Raw genomic sequence first — 22,932 nt, forward strand, 5'->3', positions numbered from 1 at the left:
AAAATGCACTACACAGCTTCAGGACTACAGCAATATTTTGCAAATAGAATTTAATGCTACGAAATTTGTACCAGATCCCTGTTTCTTGTAGTTCCATTGCAATGAGGTCATCTAATTGCTCTACAGCTACTTAGGAGGATATCAAGATATAGACTCTGAGAGGCCTTATTGGCAGGATGGGTCTGAGGTTACTGCAAATGGCTAAGCTTCATAGGAGGAAAAATAAATATAAAAAATCCAAATAAAAAACTTTGATCCATGCAGCCACTTTCACCTGATCTTGTGGCATGTGTCCTTAGAGTTATGAATTCACACTAATTGGTCTTCTCCCACCAGATTAAGTTGCACCAAATTGGTCTCCACACCCACAAAACCAGTTCTCAGAAGAAGACATTAATTCAACCACAGTATTCACGATCTTCTTTAGCCATAAGTTACCAGCATGTCCTGGCTGACAAAACAGAACTCTAGTAAGCCTCTTCATTTTGAGAAGAATGTTCCGAATGCATTAATAGTGGACTAACAAAGCATGTATGTTAATTCATACTGTACTTTAAAGGGTGATTTAATGGAGTTACACTTGCATGAAACAGGTGTAAAGCAGTGGTGAATCAAGTCCAGTGAGTAGTATCTGACTCAGTGGCACTATTCACAGAATAAAGTGTTCCTCAACATGAGTAAATGTGGCAGAATCTGTCCCTGAGCAAAGTTTATGTGCATAAGTATTTTCAGGACAGAGCCTTTAGTCAGTAGCCTGCTGAATATAGGGGTTTAGAATGGAAACACTTAGGCAAAACTTAACCATAGCAATTGCTTCTACTTCCACTATGATGCTTAGTGCTCTTACAGGCAAATAAGGCAACGTACAGTATTACTGTGTTTTACAGATGAGATAAACTGAACAAGAAAGGGTGGGTTGTGTGTCCAAGGCCCTGTAGGGATTAGAGGCAGTATTAGAACTCAGACCATGTTCTTTGAGCCATTTGGCCACACTTTTGTCTCACCATTTATTCCCTTATTTTAAATGGCATCTTACTTTTGACATAGTAATTAACATTCAGCCTAGCAGTAAGGTTCAGTTTTTAGAAAAATATCCAAAGGTTCAGATGCTCATTCAAACTTTTTAAGCCACGGCTCCACAAACTATCCGAAATCCTACTCCCACCCTTGTACTGTCTTTTTTTTTTTTTTTGGAGGGCCTGATCCCCCAGCATATTCAGGGGCTGCCCACTGGCCTACTTCACCCTCCTGTTTCACCCCATCCTTCATCCTGAATAATTTAGGATTTGACCCAGTGCTCCTGGGGGTATCTGTCCCAGAGTGCTAATGGACTGCCAGGAGCAGCAGCCACATCAGTACTCAGGGGAATGTTCCTGAGTCTCATTGCATTAAAGCAGAGTTGAGGACAGGCTGTTGCTTCTGTACAGTTCCTCCTTGGGGATTATTTGCTGGTGGGAAGTGAGCCATCCATCTCTTCTCTGAAAATCCAGGTGTGGGGTTGGGAAATAGACAGGTCAGTTCCTCCTTGAAGTAACAAGAGGTTTAAGCAGAAAACCACCTGGCCTTTCTCTGCCACACTCACAGGAAATGGTTCATGGAGAGAGGAGAACTCTATCTAGACATGTTTACTGCACTCCTCACTGTGGTGTCTGAGCACTTGGACCTGTTGGGAGAGGGGGGAGCCTGTCTTGGGGGGAAGGAAGATGGATAGGATTGGGGGAATGACCAGACATCCCTGATCTCTCTCCGGAGCCTGGGACATGGGGTCATCTCTCGGAAAGTTTTGATTTCCTCCAGCTGGAAATAAGAAGTGCAGAACTTCTACCCAAACATTTCAGAATCTCGCAAATTTCAGTTGAGGTTTAAAGAATGGATGAAAGCTGACTAGTGTTCGTACCATATCTAAATAAGTTTGCCCATCACTAACAATAACTACCTTTATGTTAGATGTACCTAAAGGCAATTTTTTTTAGCTTCACCTCCCCATAAATTATTTCCTTTCAGGAATGCTATCAAGCAGAAACAATCACCTATAAAACCAGCTGCCTGCTAATGAATTCAACCAATCAGCCCTCACCCTAACCTCTGAAAACTTGTCTTTACCTTGAGTTGAGTTGCATGAGTAAAATCATTCTCTCCTTATTCAATACTAACCCCTTCTGGTGTTAAGCAGCTAACTGCAGTATGCAGGAGAGCCAATCCCTGTATTTGAATTGGGAACAGAATACTATCCTGATCAAAGGCTTTCTGAAAGTCCAAGTACATTACATCCCCTGGACCATCCTTGTCCATGTTTGTTGACCCCCTCAAAGAATTCCTATAGTTTGGTAAGGCATGATTTCCCTTTACAAAAGCATCTTCCCCAATATATTGTGTTCATATGTGTGTCTGATAATTCTTTTCTTTGCTATTGTTTAAATCAGTTTGCCTGGTACTGAAGTTAGGCTCACTGGCCTGTAATTGCCTATCTACCCTTTTTAAAAAATCATCATTACATTAGCTATCCTCCAGTCATCTGTTACAGAGGCTGATTTAAGCGATAGGTTACATACCGCAGTTAGGAGTTCTGCAGTTTCATTTCTGCGTTCCTTCGGAGCTCTTGAGTGAATACCATCTGGTCCTGGTTACTTATTACTGTTAAATTTATCAATTTGTTCCAAAACCTCCTCTAATGACACCTCAATCTCGGACAGTTCCTCAGATTTGTCACCTAAAAAGAATGGCTCAGGTGTGGGAATCTCCCTCACATCCTCTGCAGTGAAGGCCATGGGATGCAAAAATAGTTAGAACAAGCAGAAAGTTTTATAAATCAAAATGGGGTTTAGAACCTGCTGGTAACTCCTTCCAACACCATTCTAGCTAAACTTTTCCTCTCCTCTCCTAGCTGCCTGGCCAGCTGCCTTTTTCACTTCACTCCCCAACCCAGCCTCTTACTTTCCCCCCTATTTAGCCACTGAAGGCAGCCTGGGAGTTTCCTGTGGGCCCATTTCATAGGCACCAACTTTTTCCTTTGCTGGAGAGTGCTCAACCCCTGCTCCGCCCCCAGCCCGACCCCCACTCCACCCTTTTCCCCAAGCCCTCACCTCTTCCCCACCTCTTTCCGCCCCCTCCCCCAAGCGCGCCCCATCCCCGCTCCTTCCCCTCCCTCCCAGCACCTCCTGCATGCTGAGGAACAGCTGATCATGGCAGCCAGGAGGCGCTAAAGGAGGGGGAGCAGTTGATCGGTGGGGCCACCAGCGGATGGGAAGTGCTGGAGGGGAGGGAGGAGCTGGCTGCCAGTGAGAGTGCTAAGCACCCGCTAATTTTTTTCTGTGGGTGCTCCAGTTCTGGAGCACCCAAGGAGTCAGCACCTATGGCCCATTTCCCTATTTGGGACGACAGAGCTAGGGAGAACAGTAGAGCTTCTCTTTGCAGCTAGATGAAAAGAGTTGAGGAGTAGCTTGAGGATCTGCTCCCCAGTGTGCAGGCAAGGGCCAGAATGTTTCTTTAAAGAAGGACAGGGAACAGGACTTTGGAATATAGAGACAGGCAGATTTCCTTCCTGATCCCTGGTCAGTTGGAAACCAGGGTAGTGGCTGGGGAAAACGTTCTGCCCTTTTGGGTAACTCACTGGGAAATATGGGCATTTACCAGTTTCAGGCTGCTATGGGTGGGGGGGGGGTGGGAAGGAAATAAAATTTCCTTTTAGAGTTGATGTCCTGGGTATAAAAATGCTGGAATAAAGCACTCCCAGTGGAATTAGATTATTGAGTTGAGTGCACGTGAGAAATCCAGAGGTATAAAACAAATGCAGTTTGTTCCAAGCTATTCTATAGCTGCTAAAATACAGGATGGGTTCTTGTTACCACACAGTGTATGCAGGGGGTATGTAGCCATCTGTATTCTATCACGCCAAAGTAACCATGAGTCTAAATCAGTGGGAGCTGGGTAACGGCATCAAGTGATACTGTCAAACCAGCAATTCTACCAAGTAAAGAAAATCATCATTTGATCAGACGGCTTTAAATATGGTCATGTTACTAAAGAGGTTACCTGTTTGGTAAAAGTATTTTAGGGCTATCAACCAAACTACAGAGTAACACAATTTATATTACATAATTATTAATACCATTATACAGTGCAATTTAGTGCATGAATGTTGATGGCATTTATTATGCAATTAGGTGGAGCACATGTTTAGGAAGCAGTTCAGGAGCTAATCATGATTGTTCACATGATCTGGCTTGAACCATATGATGGACTTCCTCTGTATAGAAAGAACATGCATTTGTGAAGCAGTTAGCCTCTGTCTGTTGATTTTGCCACAACTCGTCCTCATACTTGTAATATTAGCTTGTGGTTTACTCATGGAACTGTCTGTCAAACATTGATTTGATTGAACTGTATAAGAAATAGGAACTTCGAATTATTTCTTATACCAGCGGTGGAATATTTTCAAATTATTCACCATTTGAACTGTACAAGTAACAAAACTAAATCTCATCAGAAGTACTACATATTGTCAAGGTAAGTCCATTTATATTTATATTCATCATAGTGTGAGTAACAGCACAGTAAAAGATTAACTGTAACTTTTATTTATTGTATTTCTCTTTGTTCTGTACCCCCCTTTTCCCCTCCTTCACCCCACATATGTTGTTCAGTTGCTCCTAATATTCTTAAATAATTTATTTTGAGGCTGAAATTTTCCATCCAGGATCTCAGAGCTTTAATTTTGTATTTGTGAAAATGCCAATAAAATCAGTTCAGGCTTTTTGAGAAGGGTGTGTGCTCGCATGAGAAAGAGAATGTTTCCTTATGTTCTGATCAGAAACTTTGTGTACAAAACTCAACAAACTAATTTATCCAACTCTGTTTATTTTGTACATTTCAATGAGATCCACAAAATAAGCCATGTTTCAAGGAAATTGGTTCAGTGCTATTTGAGTTACTTGCAGGCGCAGTATGGATTTTGTCAGGTTTCATAGCTTGATCTAAAGCTTAAAAACTTGCAGATATTAACTTGCAGTACTGTGCTATTAGGGTTTTTTGCTCAGTCTAAAGTGGCTTCAATCACCAGGGGCACTCTGGAGATCCATGTTTACTGATATTCATGTTTGATTCCCGATGTGAAACAAAAACCAAAATTTTAAAATTCTCCAAGAAAAGGAATGGCGCTCTGGCTCTAGAGCAGTCTGCCTGGTTGATTGCCCTTGAGCCACGGACCCTGGAAGTCCTGGGATCCCTAACTCAGAGGCAATCCAACAGGCAGACAGCCAAGGAGCCTAGCAGGCAAGTTGCCAGAAAACCAAGCAGGTTTCTGATAGATCCCGGCAGTCAGGGTTTTATTGGATTCCTGCCAGGGTCACATCAGAACTTTGTCAAAATTGAAAAATCTCTACTAAATGTTTTGATTTTGATGAATGGTAAAAACTGACGACAAAAATTTGTTGGAATTTTGCTGACCAGCCCTAGTATGCATAGTAGGAATTGTGTTTTAAAGAGCTGAATGAGAGAATATTTTATTGGTCTAAACATCAGGGTTTAAATATTTTGTTGCCCTGGGAGCAAAGGGTCAGATCTAGGGAGGGTTGACTCAGCCCCTCAGCCTGTAGGTGGATAAATTGAATTCTATTCAATTTACTATGTGAATTTTCCAATCAAGACCTTAAAAATGAAAGCACCCCTCTGCTCCTTGTGGATATTAAAGAGTGTGTGGTGCATATTGTAAGAGCAGGGGTCAATGTATGATGGTTTTCTACTATGGTTGTACAGCATCCCAAATGCCAGTTGGCTGCTTCCATCCACACCTGAGGTACTGAGGTTGCGTGACTGAATATGCCAAGTATGTCAATATGATAGATGGTGTTTAAATGCAAAGGAACATTACTGGATATGTTACTGTGAAATGCTGGATTAGGATGGCCACTCACAGGAAACTGCTTAGTTTCATAATCATAGAATCATAGAATATCAGGGTTGGAAGGGACCTCAGGAGGTCATCTAGTCCACCCCCCTGCTCAAAGCAGGACCAATCCCCAATTAAATCATCCCAGCCAGGGCTTTGTCAAGCCTGACCTTAAAAACTTCTAAGGAAGGAGATTCTACCACCTCCCTAGGTAACGCATTCCAGTGTTTCACCACCCTCCTAGTGAAAAAGTTTTTCCTAATATCCAACCTAAACCTCCCCCACTGCAACTTGAGACCATTACTCCTTGTCCTGTCCTCTTCTACCGCTGAGAATAGTCTAGAACCATCCTCTCTGGAACCACCTTTCAGGTAGTTGAAAGCAGCTATCAAATCCCCACTCATTCTTCTCTTCTGCAGACTAAACAATCCCAGTTCCCTCAGCCTCTCCTCATAAGTCATGTATTCCAGACCCCTAATCATTTTTGTTGCCCTTCGCTGGACTCTCTCCAATTTATCCACATCCTTCTTGTAGTGTGGGGCCCAAAACTGGACACCGTACTCCAGATGAGGCCTCACCAATGCCGAATAGAGGGGAACGATCACGTCCCTCGATCTGCTCGCTGTGCCCCTACTTATACATCCCAAAATGCTATTGGCCTTCTTGGCAACAAGGGCACACTGCTGACTCATATCCAGCTTCTCGTCCACTGTCACCCCTAGGTCCTTTTCCGCAGAACTGCTGCCTAGCCATTCGGTCCGTAGTCTGTAGCGGTGCATTAGGTTTTTCCGTCCTAAGTGCAGGACCCTGCACTTATCCTTATTGAACCTCATCAGATTTCTTTTGGCCCAATCCTCCAATTTGTCTAGGTCCCTCTGTATCCTATCCCTGCCCTCCAGCGTATCTACCACTCCTCCTAGTTTAGTATCATCCGCAAATTTGCTGAGAGTGCAATCCACACCATCCTCCAGATCATTTATGAAGATATTGAACAAAACCGGCCCCAGGACCAACCCCTGGGGCACTCCACTTGACACCAGCTGCCAACTAAACATGAAGCCATTGATCACTACCCGTTGAGCCCGACAATCTAGCCAACTTTCTACCCACCTTATAGTGCATTCATCCAGCCCATACTTCTTTAACTTGCTGACAAGAATACTGTGTAATAGCAATAATAAATGTTGCTTAATTAAAGCAATATTAGAATCAATTTAACTAGTGCCAGACAGTTATTCTGGTATTCAACCCGATGTCCACTAAGCGTAAAATTCTTAGTTGTGGTGTTTTTATATATAAGTTACAAAATAACAGTTATGGGGTATTTTTCCTGTGTACTTTATTAACTGACCCTCTTTGGGCTGACAGTGAGGTTTGAACCCTGGAATTACAGTGCAAAATGCATGAGTCACTACAATTTTAGCCAAATGAGTAACTCTGCATTAGCTGGCAGCTGTAATAAACTTGCACCCTCTTCTGGGGACCAGCCACTAGGTAGGGACAAAGATCCACATTCCCCTAGTGTTGGTTATACTTGTTTAGTCAAGGGCAGCTGGGTTCAGGAGTCATGAAACCAACCGAATCTGAATTGTGGAATTTACAAACTTGACTAGCAATTATTACCCCCTTTTCTCCTTCTTTTAATAGAACAAACATACAAAATACCCTACAAAAAATAAAGGAAATTTCCATTTCAGTGCAATCTAAAAAACTAGCTCAGTATTAAGACTATCTGCAATGACTGAAGTCAGCAAGCTGATGTTTTCATTCAGCATTTTAGAACCATTCTCAGTTAGCGTGGCTCTTTCAACTTTAAATATTAATGTGGTATGAAGTTGTATAAAACTTTAAAAGCAAAATAAGAAAAAAAATCCTTCTTCTGCAAAACTTTCCAACATTAATCTCCTGGATGATGCTGTCCTATCTTCATCTGCTGTTTATATCATTTCCCTGAGTATCATCTCAGTGTGTCTGATATGTTGTTCCTGTTTATTTACATATTATTTTTCTATGTTATTTATTATTTATCTCAGCAAAGTTGGGGCTCCGTTGTGCTAGGCGCTGTACAGACATACAAAAGGACAATCAATGACAAAAGAGCTAATGGGGATCAGGTGGGTTTGAGAGCCTGAGCTGCAACATCTACACAGCTATGTTTAGCATGCTAGCTCGAGTTCTGCTAGCGCAAATCTGTCTACCTAGGCTAGATGGCTCTCTCCCAGCTGGAATATAGATGTGCCCTCTACAAGCTTAGTCCTGCAAACACTCTCTCATGCAACTAGTCCCGTTAACTAGTTATGGCAATAAGGTTTATATAATCAGGCCATTAGGGGCCCGGGCCTACTCCCATGTTGAAGACAATGGCAAAATTCCCAGGGGGGAAATCCTAGCCCCACTGAAGTCAACAGGAGTTTCCCTATTGACTTCAGTGGGGCCAGGATTGCACCCTCATTATCTTCAGTGATGGAAGATCTGTAAAGTCCTTGAGGAAGAAATCTTGGGCCTGATTATAATCTCACAAATGAGATCAGAACGAAGCCTGCTGTCTTTTAGCATGGTTGTGAGCTGCCATCAATATATACAGTGCTTCTTAATCATGTATTTTTATTCATTGCAATTAGTGAAAAAAATCACCCAATATTTGAGTCATTGTTTCAGAGTAATTTAAAATATTTTTCTTTTAAACTTTTTGGTTAATTTTCACACATATTTAAAGAGAAAATCAGTGACACTAGCTTAACATCATGCCAGTAAAGAAGACATGAAGTAAATTATTGAGGTTGACCACACAGTACTATAAATCCAAACTATTGTAAATATCACAGACTAATCCCTCCCTCTCCTGGAACCTTTTAAACAAATATTTTCCATACCTGAAATAAAAAATAAGTGATAATATAATCTCTTGTTAAAGGCCAGATTTTGATTGTTTTATCGCATGAGCAGACCCAATGATTTAACAGGCCTGCTTGTGTATATAGGGTGATCACAGGTAAGCCATACGAGTTTAAGTTAGTGTTCTGATTTTTTGCACAGTAGCAAGTACTTGTAGTTATATATACTTTAGACATTCAGGTATAATAGCCACACACTTATTAATAATTATAAATCAGATGAAGGAAAAGTGTACTGCATAACCATGCGAAATACATATGATGGGCCCAGTGGACTCCAGGGGTGTGTGGGATGTAAATTAGGACAGATTTTGTCTCACTTTCTCTTTGTTTTAACCATTTCCATAGTACCCATACCATTGTCTAATATAGCAAGAGATCAAGTCATTCCAGTCAGCACAATACTGTGTACTGAATCTGCTTACAAAGGATATGCTAAAGAAATACAGCCATTAGCATTTCCCCTGTATTTGACACAGGCCGTGTAATTTCCATGGCATACCACTGCCTACAGTCTCTACCACAAGAGTCTGCCAGTGTATCTTAACACCTTGCCACTTTAGAGGGCTGTGTCAACTACACTTGTTTGCAGTGCGTTTTGCTGATCTTTCTTACTACACGAGGATGTGGGCTTAGGGAAGCAATATCTCTCTTTCTCTGTTGTCATGTGAAAATAAGTTCAGTCACTTAGAAATATAACACCATTTCCAGCTGAACCTAATATGAACTGGATAACCCTTTTGCATGGAAGAGAAAGGGAACATGTTCTGGGGATTAGAGTAATAACTTGGGAGTCTGGAGTGCTGAATACTGATCCTTGCTCTAACACTTAACTTGCTGTGTGCCTTTCAAATAAGAGTGCTGGGAAAGTCACAGTGTAAGGCAGGGAGCCTCAAAACCCCTGGTCACAAGAGAATGGGACAAGGGTCCCTGCCTAGAGACAGGTGATGGCTGGAGACCTGAGGCCTGACTGGGCACTCCTGGGATGGACCACAGAGTGGTGGAACATATAGGTACAGTTATCCTGAAACTGAGACATTCAGCATTTCTGAAAATGGAGCCAATTTCTTAAGGGGCCTGAATATGAATTTGCGTGCCGAACTGTAGGCACCCAAGTTTGAAAATTTTCCTCTCCACACTCCCTTGACCCTTGGATGTTGCTTAGGTAAACATCATGTATTCAGGTTTCAGAGTAACAGCCGTGTTAGTCTGTATTCGCAAAAAGAAAAGGAGTACTTGTGGCACCTTAGAGACTAACAAATTTGTTAGTCTCTAAGGTGCCACAAGTACTCCTTTTCTTATCATGTATTCAGTTCTTTAAATCTTTCCTCATAGTCAATCCCTCCAGTTCCTAAATTCCTACAAATATATCTAATCTTTTTGGTAATGCAGTGTTCAAAATTAAGGCCCCTATTCAGCACAGCACTTAAGCGCATTGGTTTCAGTGGGACTTAAGAGCATGCCCAAGGGTTGATCTGAATTGGGGCCTATATGCAGTAGGCCATGGGGAAGTCTCACCGAAGTCTTAGGCTGTTACCTCCATGCTCTGTGATATGATACCTCAAAATATGGAACCCAAAACAGCGTTGACTCTTTTGGAGGGATGATTGATGGTGGGATAGAGGAGTTTAAAAATGAAAACACAAAATTAAAAGTTACATTTATGTTTTTTCTTAATCAGTCCTGCTGCAGCTAGCTAGTGCAGCATTTATGGTAGGCAAAATCTACTCTTGTGTAGAGAGCGAATATCTGTAAAATCTTCATATAATTGGAGAAGTAAAAGATTGAGTTTCATGTTTGTTGGTTTTGGTTAATAAACAAGACCCCTGATGATGCTTGGCTGTAACATATTTATACTTGCATTTCTCTGTAGTATATAGTGTTATACTTCCCTTTGGACCAATATATGTTTTGCATTTTTGTAAAAGTAAATGTATAGTTTGTGAAAGGGGCTGGACTGGCAGCCCTGAAGACTGATATCATCTGGTTTATTTACAGAACAGGCGTGGGCAGCAGTATGCAGCCCTTCTGCAAACTGCTCTAGTAATATGCCTGAGACAACCATGGCTTCATCTTTAGGGGTTGGAGGGTAGTTAATTCTTCACATTCAATCCCTCTTGTCTCTGTGACTGCCAATAGGGTGTCCAGATTTGGTGATGACACGTTTCCCCTAGAAACTGGATTGTGACTGACAGCTATTAAATAAAAATATAAAGGACCTATTCTCATCTCATGCTGGGGTAGATCAGAAGTAATTCTTTTGAAGACCGTGGAAGTACACACCGTAAATCCAGTGAAGGCGGATCATAATTAATCGCTACAAATATTTTCTGCCCCAAAGATCCATCCTTCAGATCTCTATAAGGAGATAGTCTTGCTCACTAGTTGTTTGAAAGATAATATGTTTTATGCCTATTGTTCTTTTCTTCTACAGCTGAGGCAACGTTTAGAAGAAGGCTCATAAAAGTTTCTTAGTGCAGAAAAGTGCAGCATATAATATGAGTGTAGTGCTAATTCAGAACATAACTATTTTCCTTTACATCTAGTTTACAAGTGGCTTCCCATTCCGTGTTGGACTGGTGGCAGGGGAGGTAACCATTATTCTTAATGATATTTCTACATGCAGTGTCATGCTGCTTTGTCACTGCCAAGTTTTCCTGTAGGGAAAAACTAATCAGCTGACTTGCCTGCTTTAAACTCAGGTATCATGGAGAAGTTAAAGTTCTCAGACTCTGATTTTATGGTGGGTTTTTTAATGTTTTTAAACCTTAAGTTCTTGCAACCTTCTCCCCTCTTCTCCCTATTTACCTCTTTTCCCCCCCCCCCCTCCGCAGGAATACCTTTTTCAGAGAGGGGATGATAAAGGAAAGCAAGAAAAAAACATAAGTTATGGGGTTAACTCATTTTCTTATTTTCCTGCCCTAATGGTTAATAGTGCATTCTTTCTGTAAAAATCACTAAAGCGTTTTCTTACAAGGCACAGCACATCCAGATAAATCATAAATGATGTTTAAAAACAACCACCCCAAAATGTAATTCTTTGGCTTTTTCCTACAGGATTGCTGTCTCACAGAACTTGCTGATATTCTTCCAAATAGAGAGCAGTTTTTATTTGCTCTGTTTTACATCACATCAGATCTTATCATGAGTCAAAAAGATTTGTCAGAAGAAGCGGAGGAGAGCCCTCAACCCTTATGTATCACATGTGGCCAACCACATTTACCAGAAGAGAACCACCTGTACAGCTACACAGAAGAAGTGGATGATGATCTAATATGCCACATCTGCCTGCAAGCTTTGATCCAGCCACTGGACACTCCTTGTGGTCACACCTACTGCACAGTCTGCCTTACAAACTTCCTAGTGGAAAAGGACTTCTGCCCTGTGGATCGCAAAATTTTGATTCTACAGTCTTGCAGAAAGTCCAACATACTAGTAAATAAACTCCTGGATAAGTTAATGGTTAGCTGCCCTTTCACAGAACACTGCTCAGAGGTTTTACAACGTTGTGACCTTGAACAGCATTTCAAAACTGGGTAAGTCCCACCGCCAACCTTTGTTTTCTGCTTGCTTATTTGTTTGTCTGAGAAGGGACTGAAAGCATCAGTAATCTGAAAGGAGTCCAGCACACTCTGCTTATAATGGACAGTTAATTTAAACACAGATTTCTCAAATTCAGCCCTGATATAAGCTCATTGTATTCAAAGGAGTTAAGTTAGGGCTAAATTTTGACCATTCATTTGAGTATATTCTTATTCTCCGCTCTACAACAAACAAACTCTAATACACCAATCTTTTTTGGGCAGTATCCTGGGGTTGATCATGGAGGATATCTCCATGGTACGTTATACAGTAAAAGTGTGTATTTAATCATCCAAAATGATCTTTGAGTTATTAGGAATAGGGATATCTTAAATATTTTGTAGTTGCTATAAGGGAGTATAAATTGCCTTCTCTTTCTTTAAAAGTTACCTATATATGAAACTGAGAAGAAAACATATCAGCTAAAATGTTCAAAAGCACTTCAGGCCCAAATTCAGAAATGACTTAGGCACTTCAGAAGCCTAAATCCCATTGAAAGTCAGTGGCACTTAGGTACTTAAGTCACTTTTGAAAATGATACTTAAGTTACTAAATTATGAAGGTGCTTTTGAGCTCTTTACCTGTGACCTTCAATGATGCTATCCTGCTCTACACCACCCAAGGATCTGGCCAACTTTGCATTGTCAAAACTGAAAGACGTTTTAAAATATGGGCCCCCAACATGCATGTGCTTGTTCCTTAGTGTTTCTGCAACCATAATTTGTGGCTGCATATTGGTCACATGTACTTCTGAAATTAGATTTCATTGCTCACTCTGATGGTATCTTAAACCTCATGATTTAATCGCCTCCTTTTTTTTAATTTCCTGGTTCTGATTGTTTTTTTGATCAGCTGTGGTATGTTCTGTGTTGTTTTTAGCTTTCTTTCAAGGGGGATGGCTTAGCAGTGTCACTTAGAGTTTTAACCTTTGGCCAATACTTTTTTCATGCCTCAGATAAGAGTATTAATAGTGATAGCAGTGAACTAACAATAGTACTCTGGCTGTATAATAACTGGCTCAACAGCATGTGTCTACTTCCTTTCTCCTACCCGCCTGACCAAGCAGACAACTTCCACAGGTGCTCCCCGAGGTTCCAGCTCAGCAGATCTGGAGAAAGTGGGCCTGTGGGGAGACAGTATTGGCCAATCTAGTGCTATCTTTCCCTGACCCCTGAAACCTGTGGGCCAACCCAGTACAACTTAATGCTGAACAAGTCATTTAACTGGTTCCCCCCTGCATGTGGAACCCACTTTGTTTCCTGAGGATGATTCTATGGGCTGAGTTACAATAGAGCCAGGGGCCAGATAAAAGATAGGAGGAAATGCAGAGAGAGCAGAGCGTCTTTGTGGATGGTACTTGGGTAATCTACAGTTTTTGAGGGACAAACCCAGTGCACTTTCCATGAGGTCATGAGGCAACCCACACAAACACACCCCTCCCCAAAGGAAGAGTTAAGAGGAAACTTCATGAGTACCAGCTGGCTGTTTCCTTGCCCCTACACGAGAATGACCTTCCTATGGGACTTTCAAACCCTATATTTGTAGATACCCGGAAGCGTATTAATTGTTTAGATACAACCATTTGGTAATTATCACTACCACTCTTTGTTGCTTATGACTACTTTAGCCCAGTGAGGTGCAGAAACCCCACTTGCAGTCTGAATTCCAGTTCATAATAGTACAGGAGACGAAGGGCTGCGTGTGCTTCAAACTGGGAATCTGTCTCATCTAGGCACAACGCAGATTGAAATGGCAATATTCTGTTTAGCACTGGCAAATCAATATGAGGGGGAAAGGTGTATGATTCTGCTAATAAAGTAGTCTGATCCTTGTGGAGGGAGCAATTCAAACCCAGGCTGAAATCTCCGCTAAATGTGACTGTTGTTCTCAGTGAATAAATCAAAGTGGATTCTATTAGAGTCATCAGTGTAGCCAGCTATTGCCACATTCTTTTATAAATCAGTCTCTGGCTTGTTCTTTTTCTCAGCAAGAAGGAGGGAGCTTTCATTTTATAACAGATGAGATCATTGATAGGACAAGGTGAGTTTCCTGCATATTTATGCTGGTGCTTAATAAGAGAACTTTAATTGCTTATAACTGGAATCGGCACAAACATGCATTAAGAACATTCTCATTTAAAATTAGTTATTTGTATTTTAAAAAGACAGAGAAGACGTGTCCTTGGTTCATATTTAAATTACCTTTGGACAAAAACATCTAGCTGAATATTGAGGATTTAGATTGGTTATTGATTCTAGTTCAGTCAGTTAAGCTCCTTTGTGGTATTTTACTTTAAAAAGGTGTGGTCATCCTACATTGCTTGCTTTGGAGCTGCAGCGGGGAGGGAGGTTCATTTGCCATGTTGAGACTATTGCACCCTACTCTGATGCAGTTTAGCTCATAACCCATCTGCTTCTGGCCAGTGATGTAAATGTACCAGCTGCTTCTGAAGAACCACTCTGAATACTGCAGGAGGCAGGTCTCTTTCCTGTGCATCAGCCTGCTCTGCAGCATAAGTCACTATCTCGCCAACCATGCTGTGCTGTCCCTAAACCCTCACATCTACCCATCTGAGAATCAGATCAAGTAATCTTCTTACAGGTCAATGATTTTTCAGCATAGCTTCGTTTAAGGGATTTAAATTTGATTCATAATGTGCTACCAATTGTGTTGAAATGGAAAGGCTCGTTTAGAAAGGGTTTGGCTGACGAGCTTGAAGTTCTGTGTCCCATCAGCAGGCAGAGAAAAAGTGGGAAGGAGAAAACCTAGCAGCAGTGCCAGCCCTACCCTGAAAATGAAGGCTCTTCTGTTACTGGTCCTGCCTTGGCTAAGTCCTGCAAACTACATAGACAATGTGGGCAATCTGCACTTCCTGTACTCAGAGCTGTGAGTACTCACAGTCGTGCTGTTGTTGTGGTCTCTGTGTGTGTCTATGTATTGTCTTTTTAATGGGGAAATTCTCGGTATGCAATACCTGTGTGTGTGTAAAAAGAAAAGGAGGACTTGTGGCACCTTAGAGACTAACCAATTTATTTGAGCATCAGCTTTCGTGAGCTACAGCTCACTTCATCGGATGCGTGTGTAACTACAAAGCATCTTGCCAAAGGCTTAAAACAATGCCACACACAGCCTGCATCTGATTGGAAGGACTAATAATAGCGATGTTTCTCTAACGCTTTCCACTTTTGAAATATGGAAGCAGCTGAGACAAGCTGAGCGAAGCAGTCTTTCTGTCTCCTTGTCAACTTTGCTTTTCTGGGCTGGTGTTTCTGATTGTTGGGTTTTTTGCCCCTTTGTGTCTCCTTTTCTGTCCATAAATAGACTCAAACAGAAGATGAGAGTAGAGCATGGGATCTCAGATACACACCCTTTGTGTGTGTGCTCATGTGTTCTCTGTGTAAATCTGCACCCCTTTGGTAAAACACCCCATCGTTGAGAACTGTTTCCCATACATAGTTCACTTATGAGAGGAAAGAAATCCCCCATGTTTGTGTTTTTTGCCTATAGCAGAATGTTATTTTCTCTTTAATATTGCCTATTTTAAATGTAATGATCCAATTTACATCATCCAGTGTGTTAAAAACATAACTGACCTTGCCAAAGCTTACAATAAATATTCTGTCACTTCATGCGTGGTCAATAAATGATGCTAGTTTAATGCTTAGATGCAATAGTAATAGGTGCTGTTTAAATGCAGTTAAATATAGCTATGCATTATAAGAATATTAGCAAATATGGTCTGAAGTAAAATAGGTTTTATTAATTTCAACATGTTGCTTGAGATGAATGAATGAAGTGGCTTATTTTGCTCAGGAATTGATAAGAACAGTTTTAATCCACAGGGTGTGTTTGTGGTTGTATTGTCTCTGCTCTCATACCAAACTCGTAGCATTTGAGATAACAAAAAGTCCCCTTTTGAAAATCTTGTTTGATGTGCATGACAGCTATTAATAATTCAGTAATTCTTTATGGTGCTACTCAGGATTTCTGCTCATTCCAACTCGTACAGTCTTTTTTAAATATTAAAAAGAATGTGGCTTAGAAGATCATAGCCAAAATGCTAAATTAAAATCAGGGTTGTGCTAAGAATGTTCATTAAAAAAATAAATCACTTAAGCAAAGCAAGCTATAGAAATTCAAGCAGAAACCGGAGCAGATGAACATTTATAATGGAAACAATGGCATCTGGGGCATGCAGTTTCCAGGAAAGCAAACTGATGAGATTAATCAGAGCTTGTGTATACACACACACACACACACACACACACACCCACACACACACCCCTGTTGCTTTTTCTTGGGGAATTCTGGTTCGTTGGCTTTACAGGGATAAAGGGCTGCTATATACAGTAGTTATTCATCTCCAATTTACATTAACCTTCCAGCCAACAAAAATGTTAGTCACCCTATTTAGCTGTTCTTGTAGAGACACACATTCGTTGCCCAGTGGCTCTGGAATTGGACGTGCATCTCCAGTTATGAGAAATGGGAGATGCGCATCTAGTCCCCTGGGAACTGGACTGAAACACATCCCAGCCACAAAAGAGTAGTTTAAATCACTGAGGATAGGGTATGGATTGTGTGATTGGAGACTATTTCTTTAACATACAGGAGCATTGGTTGGTATCTTCTCTCTTTGACATAATTCAAAAGGACATCGGGCAGTTTGTGCTAGTTTTAGACTGGCTGCTGTAATTTTTCCTCTTTGTTTTTCTGTGTTGGCTACTGATGAATACTGCTCAGTCGGTGACATATTCTGTTAACATACGGGTTGGATTCGAGGCCCACTGTAACATCAGTAGTTGAAAGGGAGAAATGCTGTTTTCAGTCTGTTTAATCAGATTGCATGAATTTTTTAAGCCTGCTGGTTGCTTTTTGGGTTACTTGGACACATTTTCCAGTGTGTGTTTCTGTATTCTTAAAGATTTGTCTGTTTGACAAATTCAGTATCAGTACCACAGACAGTCTACAGGCTGTGTAGGCAAGTTCTTAACCCCCTGCCCTTTAGTGGGCCAGGCTGGGGGCAGGCAACATTTTTAATCCCTGACACAGGCAACAGAAAGAGTTAGTCCATCACTGTGTGCAACAGTTCAACTTATGGGTGTCACTGGAAATTAGATTGCAATAAGTGGAAATATTTATTTACCACCACCTACACTTTTGGCTGCAGGCCAATGTAAGTATTGAACTTGGTCGGAACTCACTTTATTGGCATGCACCAAAAAGGCGTCATCTGAGGGGGCAGGACAGCACAGGAGTGGCTGCCAAAGGAAGAAATTGGTGCACTCTGAGCATGAGTTGGTGTTGGTGTGAGGCTAGATGAAGGTCTTGTGAAGGTCCACATTGGACAAGAGCTAGAGAATGAAGCAGTCAGGAGACTCCCTCTTCCTCCCTGTATCTTCTTTTCTATATCACCCTGTACTACCATAATTTACTAGGTACTAAGCTTCAAGAAAGCCAGGAAAGGGGCATTGAAGGTAGGAATGCCAGGTTTTGTTCTACACAACAGCAGAATGGATGATCTTTTGGGGGTGGGGATCATGATACAGCCCTGAGTCCCTTCTGGCCTCTAGGGAGACATGTTTTTGAGCTATGGAGAGGGATTGGCTGTCCTCTTTCAGCAGAGTATAGGAGGAGCAAAGATGGGGAGAAGGCTATTGTAGAGCACAGAGCAGAGGAGACTCAGACCTCTCCTTTCTGGGATAGTTGAGGGAGGGGATATTGGTGAGAGGAGTATCAAAGGGGCTTGGGGCCCTTCATCTGGGACCATGTTGGTGGGAAGATAATGGTGCATGTGTTGCGGGGTTGCATGTGTTGGGGGAGGGGGTTTGTCCCTGAAGCCCAGGAGAAGCATCCTCTCTGGGATTTCCCTGGGGTAGAGTGTGGGATGTTGTCATTTTTAGCTCTCTACTTTTTTGCAGTTTGTTCAAATTAGGAAAAAATAATATTTGGTAGTTACAGGTAATCTCGGTGAGCAAATGTCAATCTCCCGTTGAAGTCACCACCACTGAAACCACTTCCCCAGGGAGGATGTCCCCTCCCCTTAGGACACATAATACATATTGCTCTCATTTTCTTCCAGAATATTTGACAGATGTTTAATATTATTGGGATTTATTATTAGACCAGATTGCTTCATCCTGCAGAGAAGCCCTTAGGATAGTGCTAGAAGGGCAAGCCATGAAGTTTCCCATGCCAAGTCTCCTTTCTGTTGTTCAGAGGAGTGGTGGGAGAAGGTGACACACAAGCCCACACAACTCCTGAAATCCATGCAGGGGAAGCCATAGGAGACCCACGCCAGCTGCATTGTTTTGAGGATCCACTCCCCCTCCTCTGCTTCCTGGCAAAGCAACTCCAGGGGATAACGTTTTTGCACTTAGATAAAACATAGTAGCACTGTTTAAAAATAAATGGGTTCAAGAAGTTCTTCTGAATGAGGATGGATTTCTTAGTAATTTGGAAACAAAACATGTGGACATCGATGTAAATCATGTATTAACATGAAGCCATTTTACAAGAGCATTCCTTAAGTAAAAGGCATGAACTACTTGTGGAGTCAATGTAAAGGCATCAAAAAATCTGGCCCTAACTAAACCTGCTAGAAATAAAATGACAATGGGAAGGATGCTGGTCCAGTTGGTGAGAATTACTCTACTTTTACCTCTGAGGAACTGTTTTCAGCCATGCAAAGAATTAGTTTATTGGTTTTAGCCTAACTTGACCATTTAGTTCGGCTGGTTTGGCAAGACTGGAATAACCGTTGACAGGATTGAGTACTGTGTAGTAAAGTTTACACAGCACCTGGTTTTAGCCAATGCCATTAATTGACCAGCTTCAGAGCACAATTTAATTTGAACCCAAATATTTTTAAATCTATTGTTTTATAGCTGAAGACATGGTTTTTTACCTGTTTCTTGTGTAGTGCTGAAAATTAATTTGCATTCCTTTTAGCATTTGCATTAGAAAGTCTAGAATAACCTCACCAAATTAACTGAAATGGGTTTCCCATTTCATTTTTTTAGGATAATTATTCTCTTAACATTTAAAACAACACTGTGAGCTTTATGGGTTCTCCATTAAAATTAGTCCTCCAAAAGTTTCTCTTTTGTCGAATTAAAAAACAAACACAGCTGTCTTCTAGTTTCCTTGGATACATTTCATGTATCATAAGCATAGTTTGGATCAAGCTACTAGGAGAAGGAGGACTTCCTTACAAAATGAGAGATGATGGTTAAAAATCATTTCATAATTTAAAGGATTGGTTTCAAGACAAATAAGCCCAAAGGCCCATGTTTTCAATAAAGGTCCCGTATTTGTGCATGCACAACTTGCCAATGCAATGGATTGGCTCTGATCCTACAAAACTTTACACATGTGAGCAACTTTGCACCTATGAGTAGCCCCACCATGAGTGAACTTAATCCTGATCCTAAAGGTTTGGAGGCTAACTATTGCACTGGTCAATTTCTGCATTGTACACTTTCAGTGTAAGTATTTGTAGGACTGGTGCTTTGGGGCTTAGTTCTACAGGATGCAAGTTCTTAGTTCTGGCCCCAATTCAGCACAGCACTTAACCACACTTAACTTTAAGAACGTGAGCACCCCGCTGAGTTGGGACTACTCACATGCTTAAATAGAAGCACACGTGCTTTACTGGATGGAGCTAAGGTGCACAGGAGTAAGCCCGTAGTGCAGTACATATTGCATTCACTGTCACCTCTGACAGAATTTATAAACACAAATCCCATTCGCACATGAGTGCTAGTGCATCAAAAAATTGTGAATGCCACTGACTGTGGACACACAAATGGCCTGGTTGAGGAAAATTTGTCCCAGAATTAAGATTTCTAGTTTTTTAAGGAACAGAAATGTGATGCAGGCCCAGGTTCAAAAGAAAATATCATTCTTGAGCAGAAACCATGAGAACCTTTACATTGAATTAGTAGCCCAAAACAAATTAAAATAGTCCTATTTCCAGTGTACTAGAATTGGATGGATCACAAGAAAAACAAAACTGAGGACCAACAAAGAGGAAATAGCTATTTTTTTGGACTGTGTTTGTTAGCTTCAGATGTTCTCTACAGCCTTGCGAAAGGGGCTGTGCTGGAAACTTGGTGCCTCTGGTGTCTTTGGTAAAAAATCTCTCCAGTCTGTTTGGTTCTGTAGACTTCCTGTCTCTATCTTCTTTGGGCCTCCCCTGATCTGGATATTATCTTCTGGCTCTAAGCCCTCCACTTTGTATGAGCAGCTACTGCAGGATGGATGAGTAATAGGGCCTGGAAATTTTCAGCCTCCCTTTTTACTTCTCCCCAACCCCTTCACTAGAGCAGCACACCCTCCCATTAGTTATTCTTCCACCAAACTCCTGGGATCTCTTACAGTTTCCAGCAGCTGTCACTTCCCCCAGCTTGAGGGTGATGACCCCTACCTGGTGTCTGGCCCTACTCTGACTCTCCCTTTCATTCACCGTGGTGTGTCTTTCCAGTCCTGATCTCTGCTTAGTATCTGTTCTGTCTCCGTAACTTGATTTACCCGCTCCTCCCTTGTGACTTAACCTTCTATCTTTACCAACGCCACTCTTCAACTGCTTTTCTTTTTTCTTGGACTTGCTCCTTTCCTCTCATCAGCAGCTCTCTCCTGCTGAGAGTGGAGACCAACAGGGCAGATGCAAAAGTACAAAGAAGAGGCCAGACTGTGCAACCCTCACACACATTGGTAAGCATTTATTCACACAAGGAGGCCTATTGAAACCACTGGTACTACTTGCATGAATAAAATGCTCACCAGCCCAAATAAAGGTTGCAAAATCTGGTCCAAAATGTTCAAAATGCTGTAACTTTATTTAATTGGATTTTAAAAGATTAACATATCAGAGCAATGAGTCACAACTGCTGCAGCCGTGCAATTCTATTATTGCATCCTCCCCTTCCCCATGCATGGTACTAATACTACTAAGCATCTAACCTGTGCAACACCGAAACAGGCTGGCAGACCCATCCATGCTGCATCAGTGGGAAATCATAACAATCATAACACTATGCTGTGAGAAAACTGCCATTTAGGACGCAAGCAGTGCTCTCCTAAATTGTACCTGGCTTAGACACCTGAGTTCCAGGCACCTTAGAAAGTCCTCAGAAAGACAGACAGTGCATCCACGGATCCAGCTTCCAACAACATGTCTTGTTGTATAGTTGCCTTATCAAGAGTAAAGATATAACATTGGTGGGGCTGAGTGAGCAGATCCCAAACTCTGTGTTGCCAACTTTAGAGTTATTTGATGCTTTACTTAAAGCCCCAGCTCCTGGACTAAATTGATTATGAGAGAATCTCTCGTCTTTTTTTTTTCTTTTTTAAAAGTAAATTTCTATTCTTCATGGTTGCAGGAAAAAGTTTGAGAATGTGACCTCAGAGCACCACTCAAAAAGCATAAGGAAAATGAAAAGAACCCTTATTTATTTATTTTTAAATGATTTTTAAGCTAATGTCATGGTTTGGGGGCACAGGGGCTAACTCACGATTTTTGAACATTTGGGGTCAGCAGTGCTGCACCACTAACTCTCCAGGACACATTGTTACAGACAATGCTGCAGGGTAGGAGGCAGAGCAGAAAGGAGCGGCTTCCACTTGACACTGCCTTTTATAGGCAGCAGCAAGCCAATCCCAGTGACTGACCAATAGCAGTCCTCCTACCAGGAAGGGAGTGCCCTCTGTTGGTGGATGGTGTGATGCCACCCAGTCACGTGGCTGCTCTTCAGGCCCTCCCAGGACAGTCCAACACTGGCTCATATTGCTGGTGCCACTTTCTGCATCCATACCCCTCTACGTCCTTTTAAACGTGTGACGATACAATGCTTTGAAAATATAGAGTGCTATATAATGGCTAAATATTGTTAGTAACACAGGTAAGGGCCATTTTTAAAAAAACAATGTATTGGGCTACATTTATTTCTAAGGTATATTGCTGTTAACTTCAGTAAGATTACACTAGGGACAACAACACTTATCTTTTATAGATTCCTGTAGATCTCTACCAGGGAATTTTGCGTAGGAGGCAGGTTGTTGTATCTGGAATAGTTTAGAAGAAAATGATCAAACCAGATTCTACCATCTGGTGCCTGTGTGAAACTCCCCTTTACCTCATTGGTAGCTGAAGACTGCCATCTGGAGGCAGAATCTGATCTGCGATGATGCTGTGTACATTTTCTGTGACAGTTTCAGGAAATGCTGATGTTAGGCTATGTAAAATAGTATACTCAGCACCTGTAGCGCCCCCTTGTGTCAGGGTTGATGCTGCAAGGGCCCCTTGTATCTGGCGCCTCCTGCAGGCTGCCTTTCACCAGGTCTTCCTTGTCTCTGCCCTCTGGCCAAGTCACATAAAGATCCCGTATGAAAGTTCACAAAATGTCCCAACATAAGAGCCTTCAGCCCACCCATTGGCAGATTCAATGGCCTGCCCTTTGGGATAATCTTCAGCCCTACCCTGGGCTCAGTATTCCTTACATTGGGTTTGCACATCTCTTCCCCAGGGCTGGTAGAGGAACCCTGGCCCATTCTCTACTCTGGGTTCCA

General features: G+C 41.7%; 1 protein-coding gene across 2 annotated transcripts in view; it reads left to right on the plus strand.

Moving 5' to 3' along the window:
• The window catches only part of LNX1 (ligand of numb-protein X 1), a 125,301-nt gene that overhangs the window by 23,460 nt on the left and 78,909 nt on the right, over nucleotides 1–22,932 (plus strand). Inside the window, exon 2 of one of the 2 annotated variants that reach the window (XM_084625833.1) lies at nucleotides 11,839–12,317. In XM_084625833.1, coding sequence (XP_084481959.1) covers nucleotides 11,926–12,317 — 392 coding nt within the window. In that variant the 5' untranslated portion in view covers nucleotides 11,839–11,925. Of the gene's footprint in view, nucleotides 1–11,838; nucleotides 12,318–14,986; nucleotides 15,250–22,932 lie in introns of those variants that run through there. The other variant, XM_084625834.1, reaches the window with a different exon arrangement.

The sequence above is a fragment of the Lepidochelys olivacea genome, assembly GCF_965140295.1.
Source record: "Lepidochelys olivacea isolate rLepOli2 genome assembly, chromosome: 4".
NCBI lineage: Eukaryota > Metazoa > Chordata > Testudines > Cheloniidae > Lepidochelys > Lepidochelys olivacea.